This window comes from Pantherophis guttatus, chromosome 4 (assembly GCF_059756535.1).
Source record: "Pantherophis guttatus breed Tessera chromosome 4, ASM5975653v1, whole genome shotgun sequence".
Lineage (NCBI taxonomy): Eukaryota > Metazoa > Chordata > Lepidosauria > Squamata > Colubridae > Pantherophis > Pantherophis guttatus.
This window is the reverse complement of record NC_142066.1, coordinates 23,207,987-23,230,471: the sequence shown is the minus strand read 5'-3', so window position 1 is coordinate 23,230,471 and position 22,485 is coordinate 23,207,987. Positions and strand designations below refer to the sequence as shown.

The following is a 22,485-nucleotide window of genomic DNA, read 5'->3' as shown; positions in this document are numbered from 1 at the left end:
TTTAATGTCCATAGAGATTTTCAGTCATCCAGGTCATGGTTGTCCCAAAGGTGCTTTTTCAAAAGGCAAATAGACTTTCTGGTTTTTCTTTTGAAGATGTTTCGCTTCCATCCAAGAAGCTACTTCAGTTTTGACTGGATGGTGGGAAATGGAAGGATTTATACTCCTTTGCAATACAAATGACCAGCTGTCTCCAAGGAGTATAAATGCTTCCATTCTCCATCATCCAGTCAGAGTTGAAGAAGCTTCTTGGATGAGAAGCAGGGGTGAAATCCAGCAGGTTCTGACAGGTTCTGGAGAACTGGTAGCGGAAATTTTGAATAGTTCGGATAACCAGCAAATACCACCTCTGCTGGCCCCAGAGTAGGGTGGGAATGGAGATTTTGCAATATCCTTCCCCCAGGAGTAGGATGGGAATGAGGCTTTTGCAGTATCCTTCCCCTGCCATGCCCACAAAGCCACGCCACGCCCACAAAGCCACGCCCACAGAACAGGTAGTAAAAAAATTAGGATTTCACCACTGATGAGAAGCGAAACACCTTCAAAAGAAAACTCAGAAAGTCCTCTTGCCACTTGAAAAAGCACCTTTGGGACATGGGTGACTTAGAAATGCTGGTAACTGAAGCCCATAGGTTACAAAGGGGCCATAGTTGTCCACCTCTGCCTTAAAGGCTTAACTCTGCCTTCTTGCCTTTGTCACTCGAGAGTTGCACCCGCTAAAGGTTTGCATCATGTTGAGCTTTGCTAGAAAAGGAACCCCAAAAGCAGAGGAGGAAGTACGACGCTACGAAGAACAAGGTAGGAGACACACCAGGGTTATTAAATAACAATATTCAAAAAAATATCACTATTTACAGAGTACGGAGACACAACACATTCAGAATCGGTCCTCTGCGTTCAAACTCAACAAGCAGGGATTTTTTTAAAAAAAAAAAGTCGGCAAAATCCCGTCGTTGTGCGTGGATGGTCCCGGCCTCCTGGTGATGCTGACACACTCAATGGCAATGCCCATCTGCTTTCCATTTGGGGGAGGGGGACTGTCAGACTTTGGAGTCTTCTGCCCCCCCTTGTAGCTGGGCTGGCATAACAGGCAGCCTCTTATAGCCTGTTTGCGCAAGGCTTCTTTGGGATCCTGCTACCCCCTATTGGCAGTAGAGGGTGAGTGCATCCTCTTGATTGCCGCGGATGAAGACAATTGGTGGATATAAGTCCTTGCAGACTGTCTCAAGCCAGGCCATGTAGAGGGAGCTGGGACAGGCTCCTTTCCGTACCACCGGAAGGCTTCTAGAGAATTAAGGAAAGGCAGAGAAGAAGTTAGGGATCTGCTTGTAAGGAACAGAGAGGCCCCACATTACAAAATCTGTGTGTACCCTACATCTAGGATGGGCATTGTGTACAGTAGACGTGACCTTCCTGAAAAAGACAGGGCAGACAATTTCTGCCATTACCTGATTAACTTGGCCTCCTGCATTAAATCAGCGTTTGAACAAGCTCTGATATAAGGCCATTTAGCAAGCAACAATCTCACAACAAAAATTATAACTTAGAAAGACCTTTCCATGTACTAAGGTTGGACACAGCATCTTCTAAGACTCCTCATTTGTATGGGTCATCGTTAGATCTTTGCACAACAACACAATACATAGCAATACTTTATCCCCGCTCAGAGAAAAAGCCACTAATTCAGACCATTAATTGCTGAAGATTTATTAACCTGAGGATCCACTAATATCTTTAAATCAATTGCCTTTTTCATTTGGCAGGAAACCAGTCAAGGAGAACTGACGAGGTGGCTCAAGTGGCTAAGACACTGAGCTTGTCGATCAGAAAGGTTGGCAGTTCGGCGGTTCGAATCCCTAATACAGGTCTCCTGTGTGAGCAGGTGGTTGGGCTAGATGACCTCCGAGGTCCCTTCCAACTCTGTTACTGTTAAACTTTGGGGTGGCCTGTAGACTATTTTCATTGTAACTACTGAATGCCAAGTGATTATTTGATTGCCTCGTCTTAGACTTAAATAGTATTTTATAAATTCTTTTGAGTGGGCTGGTTATTAATTATAGTTTCATTTTGGACTGCTTACTGTTTAACTATCTATAATGTTTGCTACTGATAGAAGCAACACTGGGAGTTTGGGCTGTGTTTGGTACAGCCTATTTTTTAAAAAATTAGTTTGGTGGATTTTGTTTTCCTACAGTTAAAAAACAGCCATTTTTGTCTAGTGATTAAAGGATCAGGCTAAAAAGCTGGAGACCATGAGTTCTAGTCCTGCCTTAGGCATGAAAGTTGGCTGGGTGACCTTGGGCCAGTCACTCTCTCTCTCAGCCCAGCTTACCTCACAGGGATGTCGTTATGAGGAAAATAGGAGGAGGAAGATGCGTTGGATATATCCACTGCCTTTATTTATTTGTAAAAATAATTAAGGCGAGATGCAAAGAAATAAAAATAAAATATTTTGCTTATTTTCCCCAAACCTGCTGTCAATTTTTTTTGGGTGGGGAGGAGTGATTATTTATTTTTCTAGCAGATGAAGGTATATGTCCAGGAGGAATTGTTTAATAGGTATACAACTTTCTAAATTAAAATTAAAATGAATTTGGTCTAGTGGTTCAGATACCAGGCTAGAAACTAGAAGACGGCAAGTTCTAGTCCCACCTTAGCCATGAAAGTCAGCTGGCTGACCTTGGGCCAGTCCTTCCCATTCTCCCTCCCTCCCTCCCTCCCTCTCTCTCTCTCTCTCTCTCTCTGCCAAGCCACCTCACAAGATTGTTGTTGTGGGGAAAATAGGAGGAGAAAGGCGTATATTTGCTGCCTTCCACTCTGTTTCCGTGAAAATAAGACTCAACCGGAAAATAAGTCCTAGCATGATTTTTCAGGATGCTCGTAATATGAGCCCTACCCCCAAAATAAGCCCCAGTTATGATTGTCAGCTAGATGGATGCATTTAGTACCATATTTCCCCCAAAATAAGACCTAACCAGAAAATAAGCCCTAATGCGTCTTTTGGAGCAAAAATTAATCTAAGATATAATCTTATTTTTGGGGAAACAGGGTATTATTTATTATTTATAGAAATAATAAAAGTGGGATTAAAAATTTAAAAAGTTAATCAGGTCTGTTTTCATAGCTAGGCATGTAGTATATTTTTTCTTGCCTAAAGAATTTTAATTGTCTAGCAAAAAAAAAAAAAATAGGACACTAAGATCCGAAACATCGTACTTTGGAACTATTAATGACACACAATGAGCTCTGGAGATTTCCTGTTCCCAAGCTTGCCGAGGGCGGCCACAGGGATTAAAAATATATCCTCAGAAAGCTGAATTTTCTGAGTCTTGAACTTTCCATCCAATATTCTTGTGTGTAAAACTGGAATGCAGGTGATCTTGTAGCTAAACGTATACATGCATCTCCTGCCTTTACCTCAGGAACTTATGCTAATGCAGCTTATATTCCTTCCTCAACTTTTCCTCCACAACAGCCCTGTAAGGTAGGACGAAAGTTAGGAACTGTCCCAAAGCCCCTCAGGATGCTTCTGGGTCTGAAGATAGATTAGAACATAAATCTCTTTGCTCCTAGACTAGTACCTTAACACTAAACCACGCTGGCACTCAAATCACACCACGTTCCCTCATGCGTACTTGTCAAATTAATAGGGATCAACAAGGCAAAGCTTTCATAACTGCTGTTTTGTGACCCATCCACTACCACAAACTTAATTCCCAAAGGAAGGGGTGCATCGTTGCCCCAGGTAAGAACGCTATAACCATTAGGAATACTGGCCGTTCTGAGAAAGAGGACGCAACTCACATGACGATGAGGGCTGCATTGCGGGAGTGATCTTGTAGAACCTCATGAAGACGCATGTGCTGTTCAGACTAGACAAATGACATCGGGGAGGATGGGAAAAAAAAAGTTTTTAGTCAGGTTTTGTTTTTGTTTTGCTTCTTCCCTTTTCTATCCCTTTAACCCTCTTAATCCCAGCTCGAGTGAAAGTGTTTAGCTGACCTTGGCTGATCTTGGGGGAGAAAAAAGAGATTTGTTAACATGTGGATTGGAGGCCACAAGGAGATCACAGAGACAGAAATTAAAGGGGGAAGAGGAAATAACCATCCTGAGGGGGGGAGGGGAACATCTAGGAAATCACCAGGAACTGAGGCTCACTTAAGGGATCTTTTATTTCTGTTGCTTCTCATTGATTCTGGCAGGATGGTGGGGCTATGGAAGGATTAGTTCTGACAGGATGGTGAGTGAGGGGAGGTAGTGGAAGGATCATATTTATTTGCAGTCATCTGATCATTAGTGCTCTCCCTGAGAGCTCTTGGGACTACTTGGGGGGTTTATCTGTGCCCTAGGGGTCACCTGAGTGCAAATGGAGGTGGAATTTCCTTGGAATAGTTTTAAGGGCTGTGTTGTAGACAGGAGACCGGAAGTTTGCTATCCTTCCCCCTCTATTGAGAGAGGGCTGCTCAATGTTAACATAAATGACCTCTTTTTCCCCTCTTTCAAACTAATGGTCCTTTCGATCTAAAATGTAGACTTTTTCTTCCTCAGGGGAAAAAACAAACAAACCTGTCTTTTGAAAAAGCACCTTTGGGACAACTATGACCTGGATCAGGGGTCTCCAACCTTGGCAACTTTTAAGACTTGTGGACTTCAACTCCCAGCTTTGTTGGCTGAGGAATTCTGGGAGTTGAAGTCCACAAGTCTTAAAGTTGCCAAGGTTGGAAACCCCTGACCTGGATGAGTGAGACTCTCCACAGACATTTGCTGAGAAGCGAGTTTATAATTAAGAAGACCCACAAAAAACAGCCAGCAGTGAATTCTCCCGGTTTCTCAGCTTCCCAGGGGAAACTTAAAAATGGTACATAAAATTGTCAACCTTCCCCCCATTGCTAAACTCAATGGGTACCTGCTGGATCCATCTTTATAAAAGTAAAAGTAAGTTATTAATAATGGCAGCCATTTTTTTATTCTGTCTTGCAAAACTTTTAGGTTACAAATAAAAGAATAATAGAGCTGGAAAGGGCCTTATAGGACTTTTAGTCCTACCTTCTGCTCAAACAGGGGATCTATACAATTCCAAATAGCTTTCCAATCTCTTCTTAAAATCCTCCCATGATAGAGCACCCACAACTTCTGGAGAAAAGCATCTCATCAGAATGATAAAATGACTTCCTGACTTGGAGTGCGTATGAATATATGTGTGTGTTTGAGATCTGTTTGTTTCAAACTGATTTTTCCTGCGCGAGCCATTTTTTTTTTTGGTCTTCCCCTGGAAAAGTTCTATTGAAAACATATTGAACCGAATAAAAACATATTGGGGGAAAAAACCATTCAACTTTGCTATAGTTAGAAGAACTGTGCCCTTCTCCTGTGCTAGATGCCTTTCGCAGGTTTTATATGTCGTTATAAATATCTTGGAAAATAATCTTTTAATTTAGAAGCAACATTGAGAAAATCTGTCTTAATTAATCAGGGCACCTTTCTAAAATCAATCAACAAACTGTTAGAGATCATCCATTTTCACGTTCAGCAATGGTACTTTTGTTTTTTTTTAAAAAAAATCAATTGCATGATAGGCAGGATGAAAAAAAAGAACCTTTCCTTCTTTTAAAAATCTTCATTCAAATATTCTCTTTACTTGTCTCTTTGATCCTGGACATCCTCACCTTTTTCTTGTAGATTCTCAGGTCTTCACCGGTGATTTTCCATGGCATCTCCTTCTTCATTGCTTCTATGGTTTCGGCATCTTTTTGGCCCTCGTTCAGCCGATATGGAGCTATCAGGTCCTCGAATTCTTTGCAACTGTCATTGGGAAGGAAAGAAGAGAAGTTGTATGAAAAGCAAGGAAGGGAATAACAGAAAATTTGAATGACAGGAGCCTCGCTGTTTAGGGAACGGGGCAGTGGTGATATTCAGCCGGTTCTATCCGGTTCGAGCAAATGGCTGTGGGAGGCTCCGTCCACCCGCCTGGACATCATCATGTCCTGTTTTTACGAACTGGTAGCGAAGGTAAGTGAATACCATCCTTGAACAGGGGCATCAGACAACAAAGGACAATCATCACACATCCCTCAAGAAACGATACAGGTAGTCCTTGGCTTACGACCCCAATTGATCCCAAACTTTCCATTTCTAAACAAGATGGTTGTTAAGTGGGTTTTGCCCCATTTTATGCCCTTTCTTACCACAGTTGTTAAATGAAACATGCAGTTCAGTGGTGGGTTGCCCCCGGTTCGCACCGGTTCTATAGAACCAGCAGTAAAACCAGTGGGAGGCTCCGCCCACCGACCCCGATGTCATCAGAATGCTTCTGCGCATGTGCGGCCCCGTTGCGAACCGGTAGTAAAGGTAAGTAGAACCCACCCCTGATGCAGTTGCTATTAACATGGTTGTGAAGTGAATATTGCTTTCCCATTGATTTCGCTTGTCAGAAGGCCGCAAAAGAGTGATCACATGATCCGGGATACCGCAACCATCATAAATACATACCAGTTGCCAAGCAACCAAATTTTGATCACCTGATCCTGGGGATGCAGCAATGGAAGTAAGTGGAAAAACAGTCACAAGATACTTTTCCTGGTGCCATAACTTTTAACGGTCACTAAACAAATGGTTGTAAGTCAAGGACTAACTGTCATTGGCTTCAAACTCATGCCCGACTGCGCCCTTTTCGAAAGGAGAGATTTGTGAAGAGGTTACTAGATTTTAAACTTTTTTTTTTTACACTTTTAGCTTTTTCTCTTTCTTTTACACTAGTCCTTGACTTACAACCATTCGTTTAGTAACCATTCAAAGTTACAACAGCACTGAAAAAAGTGACGCACGGCCGTTTTCACATGACTGTTGCAGCATGGCCAGGTGATCAAGATTCAGACACTTGGCAACTGACTCACATTTATGACGGTCGCAATGTCCTGGGGTCATGGGATCCCCTTTTGAGACCACCTGACAAGAAAAATCAATGGGGAATCCCGATTCACTTAACAACCATGTTACTGACTTAACAACTGCAGTAATACACTTAACAACAGCGGCAGCTGTCATAAAATGGGGCAAAACTCAATTGTCTTGCTTAGCAACAGAAATTTTGAACTCAATTGTGGCCGTAAATTGAGGACTATCTGTATTGGTTTGAGACAAGGGATCTGGATTAGGAAGCCAAGGCTCAAGAACAATAATTGAGGACAAATCACAGGATATTTACCTGTTCTCCTCAGGTTTCCACATTATTTCAGGCAGCACCACAACCTCGCTGAAGCCCAGACGGAATTTGTCCAACAGAAACTGGATCCTGTGGAACAGAAAGTGTTAGACAAGAAAAATCTTTTAATCTCCTGGTTATATGGTTGTCAGGCCCGATGCTTTGCTTTGGATATCTACTCAAATTAGACATTTTAATGTTCTTTGGTGTTTTAATGGTTTTTATTGTTTTAAAATGGAATGGAATGGAATGGAATGGAGTGGAGTGGAGTGGAGTGGAGTGGAGTGGAGTGGAGTGGAGTGGAGTAGAGTAGAGTAGAGTAGAGTAGAGTAGAGTAGAGTAGAGTAGAGTAGAGTAGAGTAGAGTAGAGTAGAGTAGAATAGAATCATGGAATGGAATGGAATGGAATGGAATGGAATGGAATGGAATAGAAAATATGGAGTGGAATGGAGTAGAGTAGAGTAGAGTAGAGTAGAGTAGAGTAGAGTAGAGTAGAGTAGAGTAGAGTAGAGTAGAATCATGGAATGGAATGGAATGGAATGGAATGGAATGGAATGGAATGGAAGGGAATGGAATGGAATGGAATAGAAAATATGGAGTGGGATGGGATGGGATGGGATGGGATGGGATGGGATGGGATGGGATGGGATGGGATAGAATAGAATAGAATAGAATAGAATAGAACAGAACAGAACAGAACAGAACAGAATAGAATAGAATACACAAGGAATTTGTCTCTGCTGCATAAGATCTCAAGTATACATACAAAAGTGCAAACAACAGACTGAATAATTCCTCTGTAGAGCTGTAGTAGCAGCTATTGGGCAGTCTGAGCTTTCTGAATTGATGCAGGGAGAACATTCTTTGTTGTGCTGTTTTTGGAAGGGACCTTGGGGGTCTTCTAGTCCAACCCCCTGCTCAGGCAGGAAACCATATACCATTTCAGACAAATGATTGTCCAATCTTTTCTTTAAAAAACTTCCAATGTTGGAGCATTTGCAACTTCTGGAGGTGAGTTGTTACACTAATTAACTGTTCTAACTCTCAGAAAAGTTCTCCTTAGTTCTAAGTTGCTTCTCTCCTTGATTAGTTTCCACCCATTGCTTCTTGTCCTGCCCTCAGGTGCTTTGGAGAATAGCTTGACTCCCTCTTCTTTTTGACAACCCCTGAGATATTGGAACACTGCTATCATGTCTCCCCTTGTCCTTCTTTTCATTAAACTAGACATACCCAGTTCCAGCAACTGTTCTTTATATGTTTTCGCCTCCAGTACCCTAATAATCTTTGCTGCTCTTCTCTGCACTCTTTCTAGAGTCTCTACCTACCTTTCTACCTATCTACCTATCTACCTACCTTTCTACTTATCTACCTACCTACCTATCTGTCTGTCTGTCTGTCTGTCTACCTGTCTACCTACCTACCTGTCTACCTATCTACCTTTCTACCTACCTGTCTACCTACCTATCTTTCTACCTACCTACCTACAAATATAAATTATATAAATATATAAATATAAATATATAATAAAATAGCACTTAGCAATAGCACTTAGACTTATATACCGCTTCACAGTGCTTTTACAGCCCTCTCTAAGCGGTTTTCAGAGTTATCCTATTGCCCCCAACAATCTGCGTCCCCATTTTACCGACCTCGGAAGGATGGAAGGCTGAGTCAACCTTGAGCCTGTGAGAATCGAATTGCTGAACTGCTTGCAGTGAGCAGGCAGCAGAATTAGCCTGCATTATTGCATTCTAATCCTGCGCCACCATGGTTTAAATGGCTTTTAGGATTTTAATTGTAATTATATGTTTTTGAACTGTGAGCTGCCCAAAGGTGGGGTGGCTATAGAAATCAAATCAAATCAAATCAAATCAATCGATCAATAAAATACAGGTGCTACTTGGCATATCCATGACTGAAGAGGCCATAAACAAAAAGAATAGGACAAGCCTTTCAAAGCAATGTCAACACTTCACTGCAGACTTTGGGGACAATCTAAAGACAAAGTGTGAGTGCTATCTTTCAGGACAGAGTGTCTCCCTCGCATTTACGATCTCCCTGAGCAAACTCTGGTTAGCCGCCAAAGATACATCGGCAGCCCCTTCCTGGAACTGCTTAGCTTTGGATTTTAATCTCCCCATCCTCCCTGCCCTTTCTCCCTTACTCTTCTCTGTGTTCCTCGGCATTAGAGATCTGCCCACTGATGAAGACTCGGACTTTGCACTGGCTCCAGCGTTTCCGGCGAGTCAGAAGATAGGGGATGAGGAGGGTCAGCCCTGCAGAGCAAGGAGGGGGGAAAAAAAAGTCCAGAGACCAGCTACACAACATGGTGGCACAACCACATTGCCAGAAATAACATCCTGTCTTGAAAGCAGAGCCCTAGCTGTACTGGGAACGCAGTGGTGGGATTTAAATAATTTAACAACCTGTTCGGCCAGGGTCAGATTGGCTGTCGTGAGAGGGGTGGCCCATCCCCAACCTCCAGCTCCGCCACACATGTGGGAAAAAGCCTTCCGCAACAGCCAACTTGACCCTGGGTGAACTGGTTGTTAAATTCTTCCCCGCAGCCAGCTATCAAAGTGGATTCTGGGTGCTGCGCTGCAGTGGAGAAATGAGAAATAGAGTGGCCGACACAATAGAAGGAGGAAAGGGCCTTCTCCTTCCCTCGTGCCAACCATTCTGTTGCCCGTTTCTCCATTGCAGCGCAGAGCCCAGGATTCACTTTGATAGCGGGGTAGGGATAATTTAACAACCGGTTCGCTTGAACCAGTGTGAACCGGCTCAATCCAACCACTCCTGGGATACACCTGGTTAATTAGGAAGGGGTGCTTCTACATTTCTTCCTGTGACCATTAATATCTTGGGGGCACCTACACCTGTTGTCTAATTTTAGTTTCCTGCTTTCCCTCATCCCCCAAGGCCATTCACACATTCCATTACATCTGGAAATAACCTTTTTACATGGATGGAGGGTTTGTCCATGAGAACCAATGACGAGATGGAAGGAAAAGATTATTTCCTAAATGTGCTTTCTCACAATTGCAAAGGAACAGCCTGTGAATCCTAGATATATCATTTATATATATGTATATCATTTATATATATGTATATATAATAAACATTTTATATAATGATAAAGTGTTTATGTATGTATGTGTGTGTATACATACATACATACATACATATATATATGCACACACATATGTATGTATATATATGTGTGTGTGTATGTATACACACACACACACACACACACACAGACACACATACACACACAAAGTAGACCTCAACTTACAGTAGTTCATTTAGTGACCATTCAAAGTTAAAATGACACTGAAAAAAGTGACCATTTTTCACACTTATGACCCAAGGGTGGGTTCTACTTACTTTTACTACCGATTGACAACAGGGCCGCGTGCACTCGCTTCGCTTGCACATGGCACGCTCTTCTGCGCAACTGCAGAAGCTTCTGCACATGCGCAGAAGCATTTTGATAATGTCAGGCTCAGTGGGCGGAGCCTCCTGCCGGTTTTACTACCAGTTCTATAGAACCGGTGTGAACCAGGGGCAACCCATCACTGTTACGACCGTTGCAGCATCCTTATGGTCAGTTGATTTACATTCAGATGCTTGACAACTGCCTCACATTTATGATGGTTGCTATGTCCCGGAGTTGTCTGATCCCCTTTTGCGACCTTTTGTCAAGCAAAGTCCATGGGGAAGCCAGATTCACTTAACAACCGGGTTACTGATTTAACAATTGCAGTGATTCACTCAACAACTGTGGCAAAAAGATCGTAAAATGGGGCAAAACTCACTTAACAAATTTCTCACTTAGCAATATAAATTTTGGGCTCAATTGTGGTTGTAAGTTGAGGACTACTTGTACATACAGATTTATATACTGTATATGTGGGAGTATACATTTATATATAATTACAAAATATCTATATCTGCGCAAAGCTAGACACACAGAGATATGGATACAACATCCCCATGGTCACGTGATCAAAATTTTGATGCTTTGCAACTGGTTCATATTTATGACGATTGCAGGGATCATGTAATCAGCTTTTGAGACATTCAGATAAGCAAAGTCAATGGGGAAGCCAGATTTACTTAACAAGTGCAGTGATTCACTTAACAACTGTGGCAAGCAAGGTTGTTAAATGGGGCAAAATTCACTTAAACAAATGTCTCATTTAGTAACATAAATTCTGGGCTCAATTGTAGTAGTAAGTCAGGGATTACCTGTATTCATTCATCTAGAGAAGGTCTATCTGAGATAGTTGGCTTAACACCAACTTGATGGCACATTAGCTATCATTTATGAAATTATATATAGCTAAATATTTTATACATTATACATCTATCACTGTTAATAATTTTTGTAATAAGAGGGCAATGAACGAGCCATAAAGAACCATGAAAAAAAACCCCTCTCTTTATGGCTTTCCCATCTGTATCTGAACTTTTCCCTATTTGTAGACACGCACGCTTGCTATAAATGTGTCCTTCCAGTTTTGCAAGGCAAAAAAAGGTCGCAGTTTTATCATAATATCATGATACCAGTTGTATCTCCAGGTTATTAGACAGGGATTCTTTTTGGCCATAAACAATAGCAATAAAAACAAGAATTATTATTTCCAGGGCAATTCACGTACCACCATCATCAAACAACCAATAGATATCGATATTTTTCTTCTTCTGCTTGCTCTGGAAGACGGTCTCGAAGCTGGCATCGGCGCCAACTTTAAACACGCCACCTGTAGTGAAACATAAACATAAAGAGATGTTCCACATAATTCACAATCTCCTGCTTTCTAGCAGGTGCCTTAACCAATAGACCAGGGGTATCAAACTCTCAGTGTCATGTCATCACGTGACATATTGCAACTTTTTTCCTCTTTGCTAAACCGGGGGGGAATGACCAGTGCGTGACACATCCAGCCTACGGGCCGCGAGTTTGACACCCTGCAGTAGACCAAACTGGCTTTATGAACAGCTACGGAATATCCTTCATCCAATTCTCTCCAAACTCCAAAGTTTTCCCAGCATTACCCGGGGCTTAGCATTAAAGCACCGGGCTCGAAACTAGGAGACGGTGAGTTCTAGTCTTCTCTTAGGCATGAAGGACAGCTGGGTGACTTCAGGCCAGTCACATGTAGTCAGTGATAAAATTCTAATTTTTTTACTACAGGTTCTGTGGGCATGGCTTGGTGGGCGTGGTGTGGCTTGGTGGGTGTGGCAGGGGAAGGATATTGCAAAATCTCCATTCCCTCCCCACTCCAGGGGAAGGATACTGCAAAAACCCCATTTCCTCCCCACTCCTGGAGGAAGAATATTGCAAAATCTGAGACCAGCCAGAGATGGTATTTGCCGGTTCTCCAAACTACTCAAAATTTCCGCTACCAGTTCTCCAGAACCTGCTGGATTTCAACCCTGCACGTAGTTCACAATATCAAACAATAAGTCGTTAAGTCAATTCTTGTTGCAGCCAAAAGATCAATGCTTGTTGATCTGAAAAAAGCAGACTCTGCACTTGTGAGAAAACGTTAGAAAGATAAAAAAATTCCATAGGACATTCAAGCTTCCAGTCCTCATTTTTTTTTGGAAGTTTTTTTGATGTGAATTTTGAACGGTCTGAAAAGAGGCCAATCTTAACAGGACATATTTCTTATTTTAGGCCAACTTACGTTTCTGTTTCTCCTTCCCCAAGGCGGCTTCTGTATCTTCAAAACCCAGGTTCACTGTCCCAGGAAACAGAGAAAAAAAACCATTAATCAAGGCTGCGTTTATTTATTTATTAGGTTTTTTTATACTGCCTTTATGACTTTATAATCCTCCTTCCCTCCTCTTATTATTGGTTTATTTAGAAATTAAATCAACCAATAAGCTATGTATATCCTGCCTTCTACCTAATTCAGTAATACAGGTAGCAAAGAGAAATTAAAATATAAACAGCAACATTAAACACTGTCCCAAAATGTGTACAGGCAGTCCTCAACTTATAACAGTTCATTTAGTGACCATTCAACGTTACAATGTTGAATGACCATTTTTCACATTTTCAAACATTGCAGCATCTCCAGGGTCACGTGATCAAAATTAAAATGCTTGGCAACCGACTCATATTTATGACGGTTGCAGTATCCCACGTTTTCCCCTTTTGCAACCTTCTGACAAGCAAAGCCAGTGGGGAAACCAGATTCACTTAACAACCAGGTTACTAACTTAACAACTGCAGTGATTCACTTAACAACCTTAACCAACTGTGGCAGAAAAGGTCGTAAAATGGGGCAAACCTCACTTAACAAATGTCTCGCTTAGCAACATAAATTTTGTCAATTGTGGTTGTAATTTGAGGATTACCTGTAGTTATTTTTTTTAAAGGAAGGCTTCACAGAAACTAAAGCAAGACAGATTGTTGCTTCCAAGTGCATTTTTTTGGGATTCACTCACCTTGGGCCTTCATCACCCGTGACATATCCAGTCCATCTCTCATCCGAAGCAGGCAGACCGCAGTGCCGAGGTCAAAGGAGTCACTGCAAGGGAATGAAGGTGGATGAGAAAATTTGAATAATTATCAACCAGTTTTTATACAGTGTCCCTATCATCTGCTTTTTTTAAAAAAAAAAACAGAATAAGCTAAGAGTAGTCTATTTATTATTTGTTGTTTTTCATTTGCTAAGTTGTGTCCGACTCCTTGCAGCCCCATGGATCACAACATGCCAGGCTACCCTGGCTTTCACTGTCTCCCAAAAATGTATTTGCATCCCTCTTCTATTAATTTTTACAGTTAACTCAAGGCCACGAACCTATCCAACATACTTTCCTCTCCCAATTTTCCCCACAACAAGAACAACCCTGTGAGGTGGGTTGGGCTGAGAGAGGACTGAGTTTTCATGGCTAAGGCAGCACTTGAACTCACAATCTCCTGCTTTCTAGCCTGGTGCCTTAACCTCAGGGGTGGATTCTAAATTTTTTTACTATCGGTTCTGTGGGCGTGGCTTATTTTGTGGGCGTGGTTTGATGGTCATGTGACAATTATTTAGGATTTACCAGAGATACTGGTCTACCAGGCTGTACCGATCCACCCATTTATTTTTGCAGGCACTGATCTACTCATGTATTTTTGCAGGCACTGATCTACTCATATATTTCTGCAGGCACTGGTCTACTCATTTGTTTTCTTTTAACACTGATCAGCTGTAGGGCAGCCCTTTGAAGCCCTGCGGCAAGAATTTAAATAGTTTTTTTCCCTCTAGCCATCAGCTGGGACTCAGGAGGCAGCAATAGATTGGGGGTGGGGCCAAATAAAAGGTAAGAATAACGCAGAGGGTGGGGGGGGCAGGGGTTGTCGGGGGTGGGGGGGCAGGACCGGTTTGGTCATGTCATATCGTCACCGCTACCGGCTCGGCGGAACCGGGAGGAACCCACCACTGGTTAACCTCTATACCAAACTGGCTTTACGAATAGCTACAGTTTTCCTGACATTAAGTGACACCTTGCTTATCAAACTCAGAAAAACAACAACAATATATTTATGACACTCACTGATTTTCCTCTGGAACTGATTTAAACTCGGGCAGTTTTACATACTAAAAGAATATATAAAGTTTAAAGGGCAAAGGTTCTTCTATAAAGTTTCTACCTTAGCCTGACTAGGTGGCTCAGTGGCTAAGACACTGAGCTTGTCAAGCTTGTCAAGCTTGGCAGTTTGGCGGTTCGAATCCCTAGTACAGGTCTCCTGCATGAGCAGGGGGTTGGACTAGATGATCTCCAAGGTACCTTCCAACTCTGTTACTGTTAAACTGTTAGGAGAGATCCAAACCCATCCTTTCACAAACTCACTGCACTTCTTATCCATCCCCTGTTTTCTTCATTCCTAACCCCACCCCTTTTTTATTTATTCTTCTTGAGAACATGATGTCCTTACTGTATTATGCCCACATAATTCTCCAGGTTTAGGGGAGAGTCGGTCTGCCAGTCATTTTTATAACCGAGAACTATGGTGTTGGGTTTTAGACGTCCGAGACCTGAGACCTGCAAGGAGAAAGTATAGTGAGTTTTTTTTTTATCAAAGGGAAAAGATACTATCCACATTTATATACTGTGCTAAACATGGTTTATTTTAACCACAGTCTGTTGAACAATTATGGTGGCCTGGTTTATATACATTGACCATAAACTAATACCTAGAAATCATCCATGGTTAGGTTCATCCAACATACTCAGCCAGGATGGTGTCAAAATTGCAGTCTAAGGGTATGTGTGTCTTGTAATGCTTTAAACACTAGAGATCACTATTTCAAAAATATATTGATAACCATGTCTGTCTGTCTATTAGTCCATCTGTCTGTCCATCCATCCATCCATCCATCCACCCACCCACCCATCCATCCATCCATCCATCCACCCACCCACCCATCCATTCAGATGGACTTAGAACTTAGAGCCAGAAATTTATTTTCAACTTGTTCTTAATGTCAAAGCATTCAGTGATAAGGTTATATAAATATAATCAATCAATCAATTAAGCGTAAAGATTATTTAGAGAATTATAGGTAATCCTCACAACCATTCATTCAGTGACTGTTTGAAGTTGCCACAGCACTGAAAAAAGTGACTTATGACCAATTTTCATACTTATGACCCTTGCAGCATCTCTATGACTTGCAGGATCTCTGTGGTCATGTGATCAAAATTCCATCAAAAATTCATATTTATGATGGTTGCAATGTCCTGAGATTGCTTTTTATTATTATATTATTGTTTTTAATCACTTCAATGTGTTTGGAATCAGGCATATTATAGAAATTATAAAGGATATACCCACTTTTTAATGTTGATTCTCTAAGCTATAACCCCTTTCCAAAGACACATAGAAGGCTTTTTCCTCATCATCTTGGCTACCAGAATGGGATCTCCAGGTTTTTTTAGCCTTTTTTAGCCTTTTAAATTGTCAAATGGGTTTTAGTTTGAATGTTTTAAATTTTGGGCCACAGGTATATAATTCTTTTAAAAATTTTAAATTTTGTATTGGTATGTGTTTTAGTTCTGGCTGTGCACCGCCCTGAGTCCACTAGGAGAAGGGCGGGATATAAATTGAATAAAATAAATAAAATAAATAAATAAATTTCACCCCTGCTTCACTCCCAAAACCTCAGTCGACTTTGCAAATGTGATACCTGCATAAGGCTTCTAGCTCCTGAACGTAAGTCTCCGAGGGTGATGAAGTTGTAGAACGCTTGGATTTTCCGCTTGCCGAGCCACTGGAGTTGCTCATCATAATCCTCAATGCAGGAGGAATCCTGTAGGTGATGGGAAAAAACAGAAAGGTTTGGGCTTAAAAGGGGCAGCAGATCTCCCATAAACCTCTTTATTCTTGCCCCACAGAGTGGAACGGGACAACTCGCTGCAGCCAACTTGCCATGGCCAAATTGCCGCAGGAAAATTCTATGTGGGATAACTCAATGTTACCCGCTACTATTTCTTCGATATTACCGTATTTTTCTGACTATAAGACGCACCAGAATATAAGACGCACAAAAATTTCAAAGAGGACGTTTTTGCCCTCTCTGGCCTCCAGGAACACTCTGCAGGCCTCCCAAACCCTCTGGGCATCCCATTTTTGTGAAAATGGGCCTCTTTTTGGAGAAAATGGGACACGCTGGGCAGCATTTTGGGAGGCCAAAAATGGCTGTATTCAGTGTATAAGATGCACCAACATTTCCACCTTCTTTTGGGGGTGGGGGGAAGTGCATTTTATGCTCCGAAAAGTATGGTGTTTCCACTTTTGTGGAAATGGACAAAATGAAAATAATGTATAAGAAACAGTAGTAGATAACATTTATTATCGCATTTTGAGTTACCCCATGTGGAATTGTCCTGTGGCGAGTTGACCTGCAGCAAGTGGGTCTCAACAAGATGGCCGCAGTGAGTTGTCCTAGACCACCCCCCCCAAAGTGCTGACTCCAACAAGGTCCACTAACCTCAGTCACGTTTCCGCATATCATGAGGCTGACGTTTTTAGTGAAGGCGCCAACAAAATCCACCAGGGATGGTCGGAAGTTGGGAGGACCTGACAGGACCAAACACTGAGGCCTGCAGATGGGAAAAGTAGCAACCGCAAGATGGTTAGTAAATATGTATCACACCACAAAATGGGTTCTCTGGTTCCCTAGAACAGGGGTCAGAAACCCGCGGCTCTGGAGCCACATGCGGCTCTTTCATCCCTCTGCTGCAGCTCCTTGTCACTGGTCGGTGCCACAATTTTGAGAGGAGCTTCCGGTGCCCAGGAGGAGACTCTATGGCAAGGGGCGGGTTTTCCACAATTGATAGGGCTTTCAGTTAGGACAGGTAGAAGAAAAAGAATACCGCAATAGGAGGAAACTCTATGGTGAGGGAACCGGACTTCCGGTAGGCTTCAGAATTGAACGGGGGGCTTCCAGTTAGGACCTTTGTGGCTCTTTGAGGGTTTAAGGTTGCTGACCCCTGCCCTAGAAGATCTGCATGAAGCCAGAGGCAATCGCCTGAAGAGCTGAATTGTACATCCAATTATGAGGCTATTGCCATACCCCCATATAAGTTTTACTTTACACTTTATATATGTTTACTTCTTTTCCATCATCTTCTCATCATACATTAAATTATAATAAATAACCACAAGATGACCTGGGCAGCAGGGACAGACAAGCTCCCTTTAACTCAGTTCAGCTGCAGATATGTTACATGTCTTTGGTGCAGGCGCATTAGGGAATATAATTCAATTAGGCAGCTAACATGGAGGGGAGCAACTGGCATAGCTAGGATATTCCTCAAAACACTATAGAGGTAGTCCTCGCCTTATGACCATAGTTGAACCCAACATTTCTGTCGCCAAGTGAGATATTTGTTAAGTGAGTTTTGCCCCATTTTACAACTTTTCTTGCCACAGTAGTTCCTGTAAGTCAGAGGTGTCAAACTCAAGGCCTGTGGACTGGATTCGGCCCCCAGGGTGCTTAGATCGGGCCTACGGGGCTGCCCTGGAAACAATGAAGGACCAGTCCGTGGTGTCTCTGCCAGTGAAAAGAGAGCTCTCCCCGAGCTCACAGAGGGCGGCAGGAGGCTGTCGTGGCCGAAAATGGAACACGGGAGCCAGTTTCCACTGGCAGAGCGCAAAGGCCACCACAAACGCCCCCGACAGGAGTGATGGCCACGCCCACCACGCCCACCCCAGCTCCCTCAGGTTAAATACAACCTGCTGCGGCCCTCAATGAAATCGAGTTTGACACCCCAAGCAAATCACCATTTGTTACTTCAGCAACAGGGTTGTTAAATGAATTGGGCTTCCCTATTGACTTTGTTTGCAAAAGGTGATTACGTGACCCCAGGACACTGCAGCTCTCATAAAAACGAATCATTTGCCAAACATCTGAGTTTTGATCACGGGATCAAAACGTGGGGATGCTGCTACGGATATATGCGTGAAAAGTGGTCATAACAGCCTTCTGTGCCATTGAGCTCTGAGCTGAGGAAGCTTCTTGGATGAGAAGCGACACGTTTTTCAAAAAGAGAAACCAGAAAGCCCAGTCACCTCTTGAAAAAAGCACCTTTGGGAAAACCACCGTTCAAAGCACCTTTGCAGCCCTTATTCCCTCCGTGAGGTGAACCCCAGAACCAAGGACACTTCTCTTCCACTCACCGGAAATTCTTGACATGGTCTTCCACATTGGTCAGGTTCATGGCATTCGAGAGAGCCATGTTGTAGGTCCCAGCTTGGACTGAGGAGCCCCAGTTTACCTCTGTGAAGAACAAGGAGGGATAGAGGGTTGGGAAGAGAAAAATGCGATATTCTGTCAGTCATTTCCTACTATCTCTATATAAGTTTAAGTTTATTAAAATTTATATGCCGCCCTTCTCCCGAGGGACTCGGGGCGGCTCACAGCAATAAAATCACAATAATAACAACAATAATAAATACGATTATAATTAACAATTAAAACTCAGTTTAAAACCCACAATTAAAATTAAAACTCCCAGAACAGACTCAGCCAGTTTGCTTAAAGAGCCATGTCTTCAGGTCCTTGCGGAAGGAACGGAGATCAGGGGCCGTCCGAGTTCGGTGTGTAACTCGTTCCAGAGGGTCGGTGCAGCCACAGAGAACGCCCTCATCCTGGGCACCGTCAGCCGACATTGTCTGGTCGACAGCACCCAAAGGAGGGCAGCTCTATGTGAGCGTACTAGGCGGTGGGAGGCCAGTAGAGCAGGGGTGAAATGCTACTGGTTCGCACCGGATCAGGTGAACCAGTAGTAATAAAAGCTACTGGTTCGTCTGGAGCGGTATTTCCAACAATCAGCTGTGCCGCGCAATTTATATTTAATTAATCTAAATCATGCGGCACAGCTGTTTCCCCCCCTCACTGTTCTACTTACCTTCAAAAGGCTCCTTTTTCCACGCAAAGCATGCATTTGGTACGTACTGCAAATGCGCATACATGCAGTGTACATTTGGCACACCATGCACAGGCAGCGAACCGGTGCCAGTCCACGGAGGATTTAACCACTGCGGTAGAGTGATTTCCCCCAAATCAAGTAGGACATGGAAATAAGATCCTTGGCTTGCTATAAACTCTTAGAATCTTTTTCTGTTAAATATGGAGCTAAACAGGATCACTCTCACAACATTTATAGTATGACCTCTTATGATCATAACTGAGCCCAAAATTTCTGTTACTGAGCAAGTCAGTCGTTAAGTGAGTTTTGCCTCATTTTACAACCTTTTCTGCCCCAGTTGTTATGTAAATCCCTGCTGTTCTTAAATTAGTAACATGGCTGTTTAGTGTTAATCTGGTTTCCCCGTTGCTTGTTGGAAGATCACAAAAGGGGATCATTAAACTAGACATACCCAGTTCCTGCAACTGTTCTTCATATGTTTTAGCCTCCAGTCCCCTAATCATCTTTGTGGCTCTTCTCTGCCCTCTTTCTAGAGTCTCTACATCTTTTTTTACATCGTGGCGACCAAAACAAATTTTGATATCAGGTTGTGGATGGTGGGCATTACAGTTTTCCAACTCTGGAGAACATCATGTGGGGATGGGCGGTACGTACTTTAGGAACTTCAATTTCAAGGTGTCCTCACCTGGTTTCTTGTAGGTGACATATGCCAAGCTCACAATGATGACCCCAACGACAATGAGAGCTGCCCACCAAGTCAGTAGGAACATGATGACCACGGAGATGATGGATCCAAAGAGCGCAGTCCATTTGCTGAAGTAGCGGAAGGAAGGCCTCCAGCCTAGAAGGGGTAAAAGGGAGATGGGGATGTCATTTATCCATCTCCAGAGCCCTCCCACCAGTTTAATCTAAAGCTTTAGCCACGCAAAAGATTTAATGTTTTTAATGTTGGCCATGCAAGGCTAGAAACTTAGGAGAGTTTCTGTGATGTGGTCATGTACTATAGAAGTATGCAGTAGTGGCCAAAATTGTGGAAACCTTTTGGAGAAAAGTGTATTTTCTAAAACTAGCTAATAACACCACTTTTTTTTTGGAGTAGTACCATAAAATTATATATCAATGGAAAGATAATTTAATCAAGAATGCAATGCAACAACTTTTATGAAGGATTTTCTATTAGAATAGCAGTTATAGTATAAAGAAGAAAAGTGAAACATGTAGAAAAAATGAGATATATATATATATAAATTATCACCATAGAAAAAATGAGATATACAAAAATTATCACGTCAGTTAATTGGGTAAACTTTAGCATGAATTACAGCCTTATGACGTCTTCCCATGGAGTGAACCAAGTCTTTTAGTTCTGCAATTGTTATAATGTGAAACCAAGATTGAATGATTGCTTCTATTAACTGGGTTTTATTGCTGGGTCACCTCTGACTAACAAGTTTCTTTAGTCTGCTCCATAGATTTTCAATTGGGTTAAGGTCTGGGTTATTCCCAGGCCATTCCAGCAGTGTAATATGATTATCTTGAAACTCCAAAAAAACAAAAGTGGTGTTATTAGCCATCAAACCTCAAAAATACACTTTTCCCAAAAGGTTTCCACAATTTTGGCCACTACTGTATATTAATCATGAAATCTACTATTATATACAGCATACATCATCACATAAGCTACTATTATACACTGCATATACGACTTTATATATGGGCATATATAATACATAATACAAAGTATTATGTTCTTAATATGTAGCATATTACAGCTTGCAATGTAATACAGTGTACCCTTTTCAGATTTCTCTACAACGACCACTAACTTTTATACAGTAAATGTGTGCGTGTATGACTTTTCTTGCCACATTCATTAAGTGAATTGCTGCAGCTGTTAAATTAATAATACGGTTGTTAAGTGAATCTGGTTTTCCCCATTGACTTTGCTTTTCAGAAGGTCACAAAAGGTGATTCCATGATCCTTGGACACTGCAACCACCATAAAACCCTGAGTCAATTGTCAAGCATCCAAATGTAAATCGCATGACCATGGGGATGCAGCAATGGTCGTAAGTGTGAAACGTGGTCCCGAGTCACTTTTTTCAGTGCCGTAGTAACTTCAGATGGTCACTAAGTGGACTCTTGTAAGTTGAGGACTACCTGTATGGCTACCATGAACTTCCTAGTCCTTCTTTTCTCTGGACCAGCCAAATCCCAAATCCTGCAGCCGTTCTTCATATGTTTTTGTGTGCAAGCCTTTAATCATCTTAGCTGCGTGTTCTTGGCACCTTTTCCCCAAAGTACCCGTCCCATCTTACCTGGGGAATTGGTGATGGTAGCATGGAAACAGCTGAAGTTGATCAGGGCGTACGAGCAGAGGAAAAAGTTGGAGATGATGGGAGCGATGGTATTCAGTTCAGCTGCAAAGGGAGAGGGATGTGACTGAGGAATACTGACAAGCCACTGCAGTACTCAGCAAGGATTCTCCTGTGTCGGGCACAGGTAAGTCCTTGACTTACGACCTCCGTTGAGCCCAAAATTTCCATGGCTAAGCAAAGCACTTAAATGAGCTGCACCTCATTTTAAGGTCTTTTTGTTAAGCAAATCGCTACAGTTCACCTTTTACAGTGCTGTTGTAACTTCGAATGGACACTAAACGAATGTAAGTCGAGAACTCCCTGTGACTAATCGTCTATCCCAGCAATGGGATTTCTTTTTAACAATTTTATTTTGTTAAACACTCTTGACCTCTCAGCTGAATTCACATCACACCTCAACGAATTAAGAAAACCCCATTGCTGTGTTCCCCAAATTTGCTGGGCTCAAACAAATCAGTTATGATTTAA

The 22,485-nt window shown here is 42.3% G+C and overlaps 1 protein-coding gene across 1 annotated transcript in view; it reads right to left on the bottom strand.

Moving 5' to 3' along the window:
• Positions 1-814: 814 nt before the first annotated feature.
• The window catches only part of LOC117662186 (solute carrier family 12 member 3-like), a 43,886-nt gene continuing 22,215 nt past the window's right edge, over positions 815-22,485 (bottom strand). The window contains exons 13-26 of the mRNA XM_034411500.3: positions 21,958-22,059; positions 20,325-20,480; positions 18,888-18,987; positions 17,197-17,308; positions 16,393-16,515; positions 15,141-15,247; positions 13,664-13,746; positions 12,898-12,951; positions 11,866-11,967; positions 9,366-9,477; positions 7,205-7,291; positions 5,667-5,802; positions 3,805-3,872; positions 815-1,284 (exon numbers count right to left, since the gene is read on the bottom strand). Coding sequence (XP_034267391.2) covers positions 1,143-1,284; positions 3,805-3,872; positions 5,667-5,802; positions 7,205-7,291; positions 9,366-9,477; positions 11,866-11,967; positions 12,898-12,951; positions 13,664-13,746; positions 15,141-15,247; positions 16,393-16,515; positions 17,197-17,308; positions 18,888-18,987; positions 20,325-20,480; positions 21,958-22,059 — 1,484 coding nt within the window. The 3' untranslated portion in view covers positions 815-1,142. The remainder of the gene's footprint in view (positions 1,285-3,804; positions 3,873-5,666; positions 5,803-7,204; positions 7,292-9,365; positions 9,478-11,865; positions 11,968-12,897; positions 12,952-13,663; positions 13,747-15,140; positions 15,248-16,392; positions 16,516-17,196; positions 17,309-18,887; positions 18,988-20,324; positions 20,481-21,957; positions 22,060-22,485) is intronic.